This window comes from Microtus pennsylvanicus, chromosome 11 (genome assembly GCF_037038515.1).
Source record: "Microtus pennsylvanicus isolate mMicPen1 chromosome 11, mMicPen1.hap1, whole genome shotgun sequence".
Classification (NCBI taxonomy): domain Eukaryota; kingdom Metazoa; phylum Chordata; class Mammalia; order Rodentia; family Cricetidae; genus Microtus; species Microtus pennsylvanicus.
Genome location: NC_134589.1, coordinates 10,212,958 through 10,227,451, shown reverse-complemented (window position 1 = coordinate 10,227,451; position 14,494 = coordinate 10,212,958). Strand labels below are relative to the sequence as shown.

Below are 14,494 nucleotides of genomic sequence, written 5' to 3'. Positions count from 1 at the left end.
TCATCCCGGCCTGAGCGCACAGTGTGCTCACTCTCATCCCGGCCTGAGCGCACAGTGTGCTCACTCTCATCCCGGCCTGAGTGCACAATGTGCTCACTCTCATCCCGGCCTGAGCACACAGTGTGCTCACTCTCATCTCGGCTATGCTCACAGACTGGCTGGCTCCTCACTCTCCTCGAATGCTCTTTTCCCCATAAGGGTCACTTCCCATAGGTCCTGCCCCTGCTTGAGTCTGTTTCCATCCTCATGGGTGCCACCCCTTCATGGGGGACACATGAGAGCACACTCAGGCCACAGAGTGTAGAGATCATTTCTGCCAAGAAACCCACCCTCCCCAGGGTTGTAAGGGCCTAAGAGGGTGCCTGTCCATTGCAGCTCTTCTTCCCCTAGAAGCTTCCAGGCCTTCAAAGGCTCTAAGACAGAGTGTAGATTTCTGGTTCTCATGTTTGAGCCCAGTACATTCTGAGAGAGCTCCTGAAGGTTGAAAGGGGAATGTGATAGGAACTTGAACTACATGACCATGTGAAGTCTCTGTGGCTTCCAGGAACATTACGTGGGTGGCGGGAGAGTGACGTGGGGCATTGAACATTCTCGGGAGGCTCTGCGTGCTATGTGATGAAGAGGGAAGAGATGGTGGATTTTTAGTGAAATCACAAACAGCTGTCACACGACGAAGTAACACAGGAGTAGGCCTATGCAGCACAATCCAAAACCACACAGAGACCTGAAGTTCAGTCTTCAAGCCTCGTGATTTAAGATGTGGTCATGCACACCTTCCGTCCCAGCACTCTGGAGACAGAGGCAGGAAGATTTTCTCTGGATTCAAGGCCAGACTGATCTGCATATCAAGTTCCAGGCCAGCAGGGGCTGCAAAGTGAGAGCCCTGAGAATGTGAGCCCTAGCAGGCTCTGAGGGGAAAGAGCCTTCACTTTGATCAGCACGGTAGGAGGGACACGGAGCGCCATGCAAGTGTCCCTGTGTGGGCCTCTGGGGGTCTCGTCCTCCTCTCATTTTGGATGCCCCCAAATGGAACCAAATGGAAAACACCATTGTGCCCCCGTCCCCCACAGGGGGTTCAAGTCTTGAAGCTCTATTTTCTTGTCAGAGGCCTGGGTTCAGCCAGATGTGATGACACACTCATGGGGGACATACATCCCCTGGGAATCAGCGCTGTCCTCCAAGTGGGCTGTAGAGAGGCAGCAGCCACGGGGCTGCTATGGACCCTGTGGGTCCTTCCAGGGAAAGGATGCTTCATTCTCTCACCATACCCTTCACTACACACAGTCCATCTGCACCCTACCTGCTCCACAAGGAACAGTCCACAGCCTGGCTGGGGTTCCTGGGGCAGCAAATGTTGCATCAGGACGTCTATGAATTTGGTCAGGACAACCCAGGACAGCCCAGTGTCATGGATGCTGGCCGCAGTGACCATGGTGGTAGTGATGTGGCTGCTGCTGTTTTACTGTGTGTGCATGCGTGTCTTCTCTCTTGTTCATCATTTGCTTTTGGTCTCTCCTACTGAACAGCCGCAGCTCCGGAGTCCTGCCCCATAGACATTGAGGAATAGGTATGACATCTACCAAATTATATAACTGAACAAACCACTCATTTTATCTGGGGTTCCTAACTGAACATTCTTTGCCTGATACGCTTCCCTCCGCTCAGAGTGCTGCTTGCCGATAGGAGGAAGCACCTTTGACTCATGCTGCAAGTAGCAAATAGCCCAAGTGTGAAAGACCCTGTCCCTCTCCTTTCCTGGGGCTCCACTGTGGACTGCTACTATAACCACAGGAGAAAACCCCCACACCAGAACACTCGTGAGGAATGAGCAGTTGGCAACTGTTTCATCTTAGCACGTTTGCCATTAAAGGGCTTTATGTCTTGAGCTTACTGAATCTGAAGCTGACTGACCATTTGTAAGCTGGTCTCAGCACAACACTACAGTTAGCTGACCTCACTGAAAAGCCCACCCCTCCCCCCCGCCCCACTCCTGCTGCCACACACCTTTCTGAGCTCCAGGGTGCAGAAGTAGTTCCTGCAGAGGTTTGTCTAACAGCCCATGAGATGAAGTCCCTTCCCTAAACATGCCAAGCTCGGAAAGAGTAAGGCCTTACCCGTCATTGTATAAAGAACACACTGGCTCTTCTAGAGAGAATGAAACAGAGAGGTAACGTGCCAGCTAGATGGCAGCCAGAGGGACGCAGGGAACACATGACGGTCCCTCAAACCAAGCTGGCAGGGAACTGGCCACAGCACATTTCTGAGTCAGCTATGCTGCTGGGCATACTTAACATGAGACCACATGCAGGCCTCACAGCAAACTTGTGAGGGCCACACTCACCTCACTGGAGATAGGAGAAAGCCAAGGCCCTAAGTGACCTGTCAAAGATCAGACCCCTGGTACCTATGACTTAGGGACGAGGCCCAGGTAGGTGCAATGCAGATGTGAATGTGAGCAGCAAGAGCGAACACAGGAGTTGGTAGGCTGCATCAGAGCAGACGCAGAGATAGCAGGGATGACTCTTCCCTGTCGGCACAGCGGCAGCCAGGGGCTGGGAGCAAGGGAGCCCAGGGTGCTCAGGTGAGGAAGAGATAAGCAGAGGTATAGAGGGGGCTCTGAACACCACACTTTGTCCTGCCCAAGGCGTCCCTTCCCTGGCCCTGCTATGCTGCCAGCCCCCTCACCCCTGGCTCCCATAGCACCTCCCACAGCAAACAGAGGCTGTAGGTCAGAAGTGTGTTCTTTGCACATCTGCTTGGCTCAGCCTCGTAACATAGGCGAAGTCTCAGAACCAAGCACTTAACATGCAAAATGGATGCTAGGTAAGTTCATGAACAAACATGTCTGTCCGTCTGTCCATGGGTCACAGGCCATGGCTAGTTAGGGAAGAACAGACCTGGAACATGTCAGCACCTCCTTCCCCTGCTCTTCCTCTCCTGAATGACGCACACTCGGGCGTCTCAGGTTACACACTAGATCCTGTGCTGCCCTGCTGGAGACACCATGTAGACTTGATCTATTACGGCTCCCATAGCCTTTGGTTTTCTTCTCCAGGTGCCTGGCAGCATGATGATAACATGGTCAACCGTCACGGTGCCCGGTGCCGGCACTTATCATCTAGCAGCCTGGAGGACGCGGACCTGGAGGAGGCAGACGAGAACAGACCTGGTGTATGGGATCCTTTGGCTGTCTGAGGGCACCTGCACCTGGACCTAGGCTCCCCTCCTGTCCTTGCGTTCCATCTGTCCTCGCTGGACCACAGGCCTTCTGGGCATCTTCAACAAGACATGTGGACTCTGTACTTACATGGAGGCAGGATGCGGAGAGCAGCCTTCTGCCATCCTCATCTCCTGTAGTCATGATCCCTCCCTCTCAGAACCTGAAGCCTTCCTGGTGTGGGCTGATGCTGCTCAGTGAACTGTAACGCAGCAGCCAAGCCCAGTGGGCCGGTTGAGCTGAGGGTTGTTCCTTTAGCCTCCTCTCCTCTGATGAGTGACCAAGAAGATTGGGGAGTTTGGGCAACTTTGTTTCAGACTCCCATGCACAGGTTCTGGTCACTGGCACCTCATGACCAATTAGAAACCTAACTTGAAGTGGTCGGGGTTAGCTCCAGTAGGGAGGTCATCTGCACTCTGGCCTCGTGGAGCACCAGGAGTTCCTTTCTCAAGCCTAAAGGAGATGGTGGCAGCCAAAGAGTTGGTTGAAAGCCAAATCTGCTCACAGCCGTTCTCCTGTGCCTCCTGTGCCCCCAGCTAGGATGATCACCCTTACAAGGCCTTGTCCTCCTCAGGTGCAGTCAGGAAGGCCTGCTGGGCCACCCCTGTGTACAATGCTAGCTAGGGCTGACCATCACCATAGCTCATCTTCAATGCAGCCATTGAGAGGGAGTCTCAAACCCAACCACCCTTTCTCCACCCCCTTTTAATAGCTGAAAAACTAGGCTAAGCTGTGGACCAGTGGTTCTCAACTTGGTGCAAGGAACACCGAGGCTCTGAGGCCAGCTGCAGGATCACCTGGGGACCAAAGGATTAGAAGACCTCCCTTCCCTAGTACACTCCTCCCCTGCCTTTGGACCTGATGGATGAAAGGGCATGGGCTCACCAGTGCTTAGAGGTGCCGTCCAGGCAGCGCTCAGACAAAGCCATGGCAGCAAGCTGGCAGGAAGTTGTTGGGTGTCCCAGCCTTTTCAGCTCAGTGGGCTTCACATGGCTCTTAGATGCCTGTTTACTAGCTTTTGGAAAAGGTAGTTGTTTAGTGGAACTTGAGATGGTGTGGGATCAGCTTTAGACTTGACAAGTGTGCTCCTACAAAAACTTTAAAACACCACTGCCCAGGGTCCTGAGGGGGCGGGGGGAGAGTTTGCCCTCGGACTTGCTGCTGTAGCTGGGGTGACCTTGAACTTCTCGTTTTCCTGCCTGTTCTGCCCAAGTGTTAGGATTACAGGTCTGGGCAGCTCTCCTTGTGTGTGGCTGCAGAGGCCAGGAGTGTGGAAATCACACTCCTAGAGGGAGGCTGCTGTTGAGCCCGAGGTGCGAGAGACTGAGTTTGAGACCCCAGGCTCCCTTTCTGAACACTCTGTGGACTCTACCTTTTCAAATCCCACTTGATGCCCTTCCCCCAGCATTCTGACGACCCCTTCAACAATAAGGTTTACACCAGTAAAAGCTAAGCAATAACCACACTTCCTCAAAGAATGAAGCAAGACCAGGGAAGTCCCCTTAGCATTGGGGCGGTTGCACACAGACCCACTCCCCTGGCAGGCAGGAGGCAAGCAGTATTCACAGTGTGGTGTGACCTGGAAGGAGGAGGGAGGTAGCCAAGATGAAGGAAGTTCAGGTAAACAGTAGCCACAGTGGCCAGGAACTCTCAAAAAAGAAAAAGCCATTATGATCAGCCCTTCCCCCTTCCTCACAGCAAGTGCTCAGTTGGCCTAAGCCCCATGAACCAGTATGTAAGGCTAGAGAGCCCATCACTCTGCCTTGCTCTTCCTGCCCCCTCACGCTAGCCTACCCACAGGGGTGGACCTCCATCAGCTGCTACACTCAACACGGTCCATCATTTGTCTGAGAGTAGGGTGGGGGCCTTCTCCTGCAAGGCCTTTGGCTCCTCAAAGAGCCTCTTTGCTTTACCTAATTTCATCCCTCCCAGAGTTGATACCCACTGGGGCATCTCCTGGACCCAAACACTAAGCCATCTATTTCACTGGGGAGCTAGTCCTGTCTACCTGGTGTTGGCATGCTGGTTGCTCACTTTTAGGGCCTGCACGCCTGGTGTGTGCAAGTATGTGTGTGTGTGTGTGCTGTTTGTGCCGTCTGTGTGCCCTTCACACTCCCTGGAGTACACTTGTTGGCACACTACAGTGGGGACATCAAGATGCAATATTTATGGATTGCTGCATGATGCTTCAAAATGAATAAAACTGTGTACAAGGGAAAGGGGAGCTATTAACCACGAACTAAGTTCATTTGTAAACGAACTAGCATTCTTCAGTATTTTTACTTGTGGGTGGAGGAATGGGCAAGGTATACTCTTGAGTACCAGACAGAAGTTTCTGCATGATCTTGATGCAGAGCCTCCCGCCCAACTCCCATTTCTAGCTGAGCTCTGTCTGCCCCGGCAGTCGCCTTAAACCGGAGAACTTCCAATCCTGCAGCTCCTCAATAATTAAAGCACCGCAAAGCTGGTGGCGGCAGGGAAGGCGAGGACCCTGAGTCCCTTATACTTCTTGCTTCCTGTCACTTAACCAGTTCCTGGCTAAATTAGCAGAACAAAATAACCTGTCTGTGAGGCTGTGGCAGGCCGTGGCTTTCCTGTTTTTATCCACTGGCACTGCTTTCTAGGCTGTCTGGGAGGAGAGGCACCTCAGCCGATGCCCCTGGAATGCCGGCGTCCGGGAACTTGAGCAGGGCGGGTGGAGGAGCTGCTTACCGGGAGACGCTGGGTTACCCTACCCTTCTCGGTGTGTCTGCGAGCTGTGTGGCCGTTTCTGCGGATATAAGCGACAGGTGGCATCAGAGAGTCACACACGTCTGTGGGCACCAGAGAAGACACTCGGGGACCAGGGAAAGGTCTCAGAAACCAAACAAAGGCCACTGGCAGCCCAGTGAGGGAAAAAGACTCAAAAGGCGTGGTTCTCGGAGGCTTGGTCTCCAGAATCCGGGGCTCGGTTCCCGCAGCGGTCATACCGGACGTGAGGGGGAGGGGTTCGGGCGGGAGCCGAGTGCCCGCCGTGCGACCCAGCGCGGGGCTCTCGGGCGGGAATGCACAGAACCCAGTCGCAGTGGCGGGTAGGGGGCTGGGTGGCGCGGGAGAGGGCGGCAGAACGAGGGAGTTCCAGAGAGTTGCCGCCAGAGGAGCAGCAAGGGCCCGCGGTCTCCTTGGAGACATGTTGGCCAATGACAGAAGCGGAAGCTGTTTATAGGGGCGGAGCGTCGCCATGGCAGCAGGAGAAGCCTTCCGAGAGTCTACTTAATGCCGGTCCCCGGGCCGTCGGCGCTCAGAGAAGCGCCGTCGGGCGAGGGGGGGGGCCGACGAGGGGCACCAGCAGAGCCCTCGAGCTGGGGACAGAGAGCCGCGGGAGGTGGGAGGAACTTCTTCCAGAACCTTCCTCTGGCCCGGCTGCGCTCTGAGCCAGGTAAGGGACTGGGCAGGGCTGTGGGCCACGGAATGGGAGGGCGTCGGGATCTGCTGATTAGCCATTCCATCGCTCGCCCACGAAAGTGGTGGGGCCGATGACTGAAATCTGAGGAGTTTGGGGGAGATCTCTTCCTGCCTCTCCATAACTCGGTCCTGTGTCCTTCCTTTCTTTCCGGGGACCCTTCATCCTAATACTGCTTTCCAAGGATCAGATGACCTCCCCTGTCCTAGCCGCGTCGCACTGCCCTTCTGGATTATTGGGGTGTGATCGTAGTTTGCCACTCTTTGGGAGAAAAGTTAGATTGGGCCTCCCTACCTTCTTCCCTCGTTGTCGCCAATGCCCCCTCCAAGGGCAGATGGAGAGAGGTAGAGACAAGGGTTCTGACCCTGACCTCGCCACAGGCTTCGAGGACGAATTGAGGGGTTCCCCCTAAGGCGCACCCTTTCACCTAGGGGTCGGGAAAGAGTGCTCAGCTCCGCGTTGCTCCCGCAGGCCCCACATTCGTATTCGGAGGAGGCGACCCCGCGGGTCGCGGAATGGAAGTGAGTGTTCTGGAGGCTGTGTAACTGAAGCCTCGGGTACCAGCGGGCAGGAGAGCGCGGCGGGCTACTCGGCTCAGCCCGTGGATGTTGACCGCCCCCTCGGAGAGACCCCGCAGATATGGCGGAGAGCTGGCTGCGCCTCTGCGGAGCAGGGCCCGGGGAGGAGGCCGGGCCGGAGGGCGGCATGGAGGAGCCGGACGCCCTGGATGACAGCCTAACTAGCCTGCAGTGGCTGCAGGAATTCTCCATTCTCAACGCCAAGGCCCCCACTCTGCCCCCGGGGGGCACCGACCCCCACGGTTACCACCAAGTGCCAGGCTCGGTGGCACCCGGGTCACCTCTGGCTGCAGACCCAGCCTGCCTTGGGCAGCCTCACACACCTGGCAAACCCACGTCGTCCTGCACATCTCGAAGCGCGCCCCCGGGGCTGCAGGCCCCGCCCCCCGACGACGTGGACTACGCCACCAACCCGCATGTGAAGCCTCCTTACTCCTATGCCACTCTCATCTGCATGGCCATGCAGGCCAGCAAGGCCACCAAGATCACTCTGTCGGCCATCTACAAGTGGATCACAGACAACTTCTGTTACTTTCGCCATGCGGATCCCACCTGGCAGGTAGGGGAGCAGAGGTGTGGGTGGTGGCCACTCCCTCCTCATTCCCGTAGCAGCTCTGCAAGGCCGGCCAAGGAGGCACCTGGCTTTGAGGTCAGGCCTCACATGAGAGATCCCCTGTCAAGTTCTGGAAATGCTCTCTCCTCTTGGAGCCAGGGCTTTGGGGTACAGAAGTTGAAGTTTTAGGGGAAGAGGGACCAGTAGGGCACATTGGTTCTGCAGGCCAGGTGTAGCCTCCAATGAGGACGATACTATAAAGAACACTCTTGTCTTACATCCCAGAATTCCTAGACACAGTTCTGACCAAGATGCTTTGTCGGAACTGGACTCAAAATGGAACACAGGTGGCCTCCCTGCCAGGTTCTGCACGCTGCCTTGTTGCCTTTGGTCTCCAGAGTAGGGCAGAGATGAGCAGGATGATCAGTCATCCAGGCGGAGAGGTCATGAGATCATCCTAAAGCCACTGACCCAGCCTCCCACCTCAACTCCTCCCCAGTTTCCTGCCTCCACCCCCCCTCTCAGCCAGCCTCCCTTGGGGGGCAATTACCTGAGCCGGGTGCTTTCCACAGAGGCACTGCTGCTGCAATGGCTTCGGGTTCCAAGTCTCTGGAACCTGGCACAGGGCAGCCAGTGGGCCCAGGCTGCCGTGTAAACACAGCCTCCATGGTCGAAGGGGCACTCACCACGCACCTACCTGCCTTGCTAACCTAGCCTGGGATCCTGGACACCGGCATGGTGTGACCAGAACTAAGCAACCAAATGCGAGCAAGGCAAGATAAGGCCAAGTGGACACTGCTTTAGACAGCTTTCAAGAGCAGGGTTCAGGTGGTGGAGACAGAGGCCTAGGGTTGCCTGGTCTCCTCTGAGGCACCCGAGGGCATTCCTTAGCCATTCCAAATGGCCCTGGCCCTGGGTCAGAAGACCCCATCCTCTCCCTACTGAGGGCTGGGCCAACTCAGGCCCCAGGAATGAGCTTTCTGTACTTGGCTGGGTAATGATCAACTGAGGGTTGGGTGGGAAGAGAAGGCCGTGGGGGGTGAAGGCCTAGGCCAGCAGCTGGCTCAACAAACAAGCAGTCACTAAATGTCCCACCGCACTAACACACACACACACACACACACACACACACACACACACACTCCTTTGTCACTCAGCCCCCTCCCTTAACCCACTCACTTCACAAACAGAGGGAACCAGCCAGGCAGAGGGAGATGGCAGTCCAGGCCGTGGGGGAGCTGAGGGCTTTGGCCAGGACCTGCAAGCAGCAGGGTAAGGGAGGGAGGGAGGGAGGATGACTGGGGTGGCACTGAGAGCCACCCTGTGGCTCAGAGCTCGGATGACTGAGCAGGCAGATATCCCAGCAACAGAGAACAAAAGCCGCCCCCCGACAGCCCCCTCTCCCCACACTCCGGGCTCCTCATGCCCTGTGGCTGGTGTCCCAGAGTCCTGGAGCTACAGCTGCCTGGGCAGGGGCATTGGGTTGATCCATCCCTAGCCAGTCAGAGAAGAGATGTGGGGAGCATGCAGGCGGGCCAGTGCCACTCCACCGCCATTCCGCTGATCCCCCTGTGTGTTTTCTCTTGTTCTCTCTCTGTACCCAGAATTCCATCCGCCACAACCTGTCCCTGAACAAGTGCTTCATCAAAGTGCCTCGAGAGAAGGACGAGCCCGGCAAGGGGGGCTTCTGGCGCATTGACCCCCAGTATGCAGAGCGCCTGCTCAGTGGAGCCTTCAAGAAACGGAGGCTGCCCCCGGTCCACATCCACCCTGCTTTCGCCCGCCAGGCCTCACAGGAACCCAGCACTGGCCCCTGGGGTGGGCCTCTGACCGTGAACACGGAGGCCCAGCAGCTGTTGCGGGAGTTCGAGGAGGCCACAGGGGAGGGGGGCTGGGGCACAGGAGAGGGCAGGCTGGGGCATAAGCGAAAGCAGCCGCTGCCCAAGAGGGTGGCCAAGGTCCTGAGGCCTCCCAGCACGTTGCTGCTGACCCAGGAGGAGCAGGGTGAGCTGGAACCCCTCAAAGGCAACTTTGACTGGGAGGCCATCTTCGAGGCTGGCACTCTGGGTGAAGAGCTGAGCTCCCTGGAGGCCTTGGAGCTAAGCCCCCCACTGAGCCCCACCTCACATGGAGATGTGGACCTCACCGTCCACGGCCGCCACATCGATTGCCCTGCGACCTGGGGACCTCCAGTGGAGCAGGCTGCTGATAGCCTGGACTTTGATGAGACCTTTCTGGCCACATCCTTCCTCCAGCATCCCTGGGATGAGAGCGGCAGTGGCTGCCTGCCCCCAGAGCCCCTCTTTGAAGCAGGAGATGCCACCCTGGCCGCTGACCTGCAGGACTGGGCCAGTGTGGGTGCCTTCTTGTAAGAAGAAGTCAGGCCCCACCCCATCTCCGGACAGTGCCCAAGTCAGGGCCCAGACTGCCTCCCAAAAAAGGCCCATGGACATCTCAGCACCCCGGCAGGGACTGGGCCAGGTCTCTGAAGGCTGGCTCCGTGAGGCCACACTGCTGCCAGCTGGGGGTGTCCTCATATCCAAGCCCAGAAGACTGGGAACTGGGGACCCAGGACCAAAACTGCTGCCTCCCCCTCATCAGAAACCCCCATATACACAGTGTTTCATTGACCTATGTCCCCCCAAGCCCCCAAACTGGCAAAGGCACGCCCCTGGCCTCTGCACTGTGAACACTGAAGCCTGGAGGGGTCCTGCCAGGCCAGGGAGGAACTGAACAGGGCCCTCTACAAGGCTCTGCTTCTCACCCACCCCTGCTGCTTCCCCGGGTCTCTACCCAGAGAAAGTTCCCAGGTACCAACAAATGCTAATTAGACAACGGCAAATTAACCCCCTGGAGGCCCCTCCTGGCGGAGCTTCCCCAGGGGCCCTGGCAGCCTTGGCTAGGGAGAGAGGTGGCAGGAGACTGGGGAAAGGACAGAGAAGGCAGAAATAGGGAGGGGCAGCAAGGTGGGGGCGAGATGGTCTCTATGGCCTCTGGGGCCTTTTCCCTGGCCCATCGCTGGCAGAGAGGAGGCTGCAAACGAGATTGAGGCTGACTTGAGGCTGAGAGCAACAGGAAGTTGGGGTTCAGGGTGGTTGGGGCAGCCAAGCTGCTAGGTGGGGGGGAGAGACTAACGTAGTGCATATAGCTATAGCTAAGACTTAACTGGGAGGGATGCCCAGCTTGCTGGGAGCACTGGAACCAGGAAGGAGACAACCCTATGCCCCCTGTCTACACTGGGGGAAACCAGGTCTTGCTCCACCCTGACCCCTGGGGCTGGTATCCATATCTACCCTCCATGTGGGGCAATTTAACCTTTTTCATTTAAAGTTCTTTACGATAAATTTTTTTTCAAAATAAAACTTTTAAAAACCTGAACATGGTTCATCATTCCAGCTTTTTTGGGGAAAGGCAGAGTCAAATGTGGTAACTTCGAGGGGGGGAAGTTGACATATTTCTTTCCAATGTCAACAGGGAGATAACCAAAAAATGGGACAGAGAAGATTTGTAGAAAGTCTCCCCTCAACCTAGATCCCTAGGGAAGAAAGGGCCGAGGGGTGGCTCTCTCTCGGGAGCCCACACCTCAGTACCTCCATCCATAACAACGGAAGAGCTGGGCCTGCAGGCCCAAAGGAACAAGAGACAGAGAAAGGTCAGCGCCACCCCTCCCCAAGGACTCCAAAGGCCACTGTACCCTGGTTCAAGCCATCCCCCACCACGAGGGCCTGCCCAGGCTCGCCTGCCCAAGAGTCCCAGGACTCCGTCCAGCACCACCCTCCCTTAGCCCTTTCCTGGAGGGACAGACAGGGCAGGAGGTCAGAGGAGCCTCCCGTCCCGCTCTGACGTGTGTTTACCAGACCCAGCCTGATGCAGGCTTGGGGTGGCAGGAGCCCACCTTAAAGTAAGGCTCAGTGCTGAGACTCATGCCCACCCCCAGACTGTGAAGTTCCAGGCTGCCAGAGTTCTGATAGTAAAACCAAGGCCCAGGGTGTGTATGTCCGGGTGGCCCTCAGGCGGTCCCTTTCAGTCCCCTCACTTCAGATGTGTTTGCCTGGGACCCATTTCCCTGCCACCACTACCTCACTTTCCCCTGCTTAGGGCCCTCGTGCCCGGCCCCTCCCCACGAGCAGCTGTCTTGCACACAGGTGCACACACAGGAACACACACAGAGAACAGCATCACCCAGTGCTGTTCAGAGCAGTCCTGCCCGGCCTCCATGGGCCCCTCTTTCCCCTCGTCCCTTATTCCCCTTGTCCCTCAGTCCTTGAGTCTGGCCTGAGGCCAGCCTGGCATTCCCCTGCAGAACACTCTGTTTTCATTTGCTAATTATTCCAAATATTCCAGAAGGGCTCACACACAGCAGGCAGGCGGGTTGGGGCCTCCCAGGGCCTATCCCTTCACCCAGCACACAGGAAAAGCCTGTGCTCCACACCTCCCTGTGTGTCTGCCCATCACCTACCCCGCCCCCTTCCTCTCTCAGACAACAGCACTAAAAGAACAAAGGCTCTCCTGCCTTCTCCTTAGCCTCTGGGATCAGCCTTCGGTCCTGGCCAAGGTGGGCACACCCTGGGTTGACGGTGGGGCGAGTTACTGCCTGCCCCAGCCTATACTGGAAAGAGAGGCAGTGTCTGGGGCAAGCAGAACCGCCCCCTGGATGAATGCAAGGCCAAAGACTAAAGATGCTGCCTGGCAGAACGAGGCGTGCCCTTGGCTACACTTGACATTCACTCTGAACTCCTGAAGATTCTGATGCTCAGGCTGTACCCTGGACCAATCAGACTAGAATCTTGAATGGTGCCCAGCACTGATTTTCTAAGTCTGCACGTACTGTGAAGGCTTGCCCTGAGGGGTGGGGGCGGCACCCGTCTTCCCCAGAGCAGGACGGCGGATCTCTTTCTCCATTGCTCTCTGCCTAATTCCCTTGAGACAAAGTCTCTCACGGAACCGCAAGCTCGCCGTTTCGGCTAGGCCAGTCGGCCATCAGGTTCTCCTGCATCGAACCTGCCTCCCTCCCCAAGTTCTGGAGTTACAGGCGCGTGCAATAATGCCCAGCTTTTGCCATGGGTGCTTGGGGCACATACTCAGGACTCCATGCTTACAAGGTCAAGCCCTCTTACGCCCCCGAGCCATCTCCCAAACCTCTGCCTCTCATTGCTTTATAGATTCAGCGTGGGTCCCCACCAGTGAGGCTAAACGGAGCATCACTGAGCACTAGCTAGCAAGCCCGAGGCCCGTGATCTCTAAGCACTTCAACATGTGCTTCCCTAAAACTAGGAGATACACATGACCCTGCCCAGTCCACAGAGCTGCTCCAACCGTCCAGGACACTGTGCCAGCATCATCTTTCCTGACTTCCTCCGTGTGACTTCTGGGCAGGCTCTTCCTTTCCACACACATTGGATCGCCAGACACACGGTGGTTTTGTGTCTGGATTTTATTTATTGGCTTATCTGAGGCACCGTTTTGCATGGCTGTTGGTATGTGGATATTTTCCTCAGTGGTATATAGGTCCCGGTTTCTTCACAATGCTTAGGGGTTTGTTTTGTATATTTTGATTTGCTTGTTGTTGTTGTTCTGGGGCTTGGGCTTCTGACTTCACACACGTCAGGCACGCACGCTACCACTAAGCTAGATACTCAGCACACAGAGTAAGTTTTTATTTTGAGACAGGGTCTCACTAAATTGCTAACTCTGGCCTTGAACTCACTCTGCACTCCACACAGGCCTTGACCTGCGGCCTTCCCGACGCAGCCTTCAACGTGCCAACGATGCCAGGCCTGCGCCACCAGCACAGCTGCCTGGACTTTAGTTCGAGGCTTCAAACCCCTCTTTTGCAGCCACCAGTCCCTGAACCCCTCTTTTCTTTCTTTCTTTCTTTCTTTCTTTCTTTCTTTCTTTCTTTCTTCTTTTCTTTTTTCTTTTTTTTTTTTTTATTTTTCAAGACAAGGTTTCTCTGTGTGATAGCCTTGGCTATCCTGGAACTAGCTCTGTAGACCAGACTGGCCTTGAACTCACAGAGATCCACCTGCCTCTGCCTCTCAAGTACCACCTGTGCCACCATACCCTGCTGAACCCCAGTATTTTTAAGTATTTGGGAAAGCTGTTTCCCCAGTCGCCAGACTCCCAGCCTTTCTGGCTTGTCTTTCCTCCATGCACCCTCTCCATGCCAGCTGGGAACGTGGCAGGAGGTGGGCACAAGAGAGGACCCATGCTTTGAGCTTGGGGGCGTCCCATTCTCTCCCTGAGTACTTAATGTTCTATAGGACAGGACACCTTGGAGTCCAGTGACTCTCATCTGGAAGTCCCCAGGGAAAAACTTAGATGCTCCACAGGACCGAGATGGATCCCCACCCCCATCCCTGGGCAGCGCCGAGGGAGAGGGACGGGAAGGAAGTAGGGATTGGGCAGGAGTCAGGTGCAGCTCAGGCTCCAACCTTGGCTGAGACCCAAAGGTGAACAGGTGTACATGGACTCCAGCAGGGGGTGATGACTGGCCCGTGGGGCAGGCCTGGGCCTGTCCTGTGGGGAGTGTGGGATGGGACAGCAGCCCAGGCCCTGCAGACACATTCTTGTGTGAGGGGAAAGAAAACACAGGTGACACCGGAGGGGAAGATGCTGGGAAGGGGAGGGGACTCTGGGAGGCCACCCAGGCCAGGGCTGTGCTAAGTAGTGTGAGCTGCTGCTCAGCAGGAGAGGGAGTACAC

At 56.3% G+C, this 14,494-nt stretch overlaps 2 protein-coding genes across 4 annotated transcripts in view; both read left to right on the top strand.

Annotated features, from left to right (window-relative positions):
• The window catches only part of Rnf157 (ring finger protein 157), a 72,527-nt gene extending 67,050 nt beyond the window's left edge, over positions 1 to 5,477 (top strand). For 2 of the 3 annotated variants that reach the window (XM_075990149.1, XM_075990148.1), the window contains 2 exons: positions 1,527 to 1,567; positions 3,056 to 5,477. In XM_075990149.1, the coding sequence (XP_075846264.1) occupies positions 1,527 to 1,567 (41 nt within the window). In that variant the 3' untranslated portion in view covers positions 3,056 to 5,477. The remainder of the gene's footprint in view (positions 1 to 1,526; positions 1,568 to 3,055) is intronic. The other variant, XM_075990147.1, reaches the window with a different exon arrangement.
• Positions 5,478 to 6,495: 1,018 nt separating this feature from the next.
• Positions 6,496 to 11,168, top strand: Foxj1 (forkhead box J1). Its single transcript, XM_075990146.1, has 3 exons — positions 6,496 to 6,635; positions 7,131 to 7,796; positions 9,395 to 11,168. Exons 2-3 carry the CDS (start codon positions 7,299 to 7,301, stop codon positions 10,160 to 10,162), a joined length of 1,266 nt encoding a protein of 421 aa, XP_075846261.1. The 5' UTR covers positions 6,496 to 6,635; positions 7,131 to 7,298; the 3' UTR covers positions 10,163 to 11,168.
• The last annotated feature ends 3,326 nt before the right edge of the window (positions 11,169 to 14,494 follow it).

Coding starts and splice junctions, on each gene's coding strand:
- Foxj1 (XM_075990146.1), top strand. CDS start 7,299: ATGGCGGAGAGCTGGCTGCGCCTCTGCGGAGCAGGGCCCGGGGAGGAG. Junction 7,797..9,394: donor ATGCGGATCCCACCTGGCAG/GTAGGGGAGCAG, acceptor CTCTGTACCCAG/AATTCCATCCGCCACAACCT.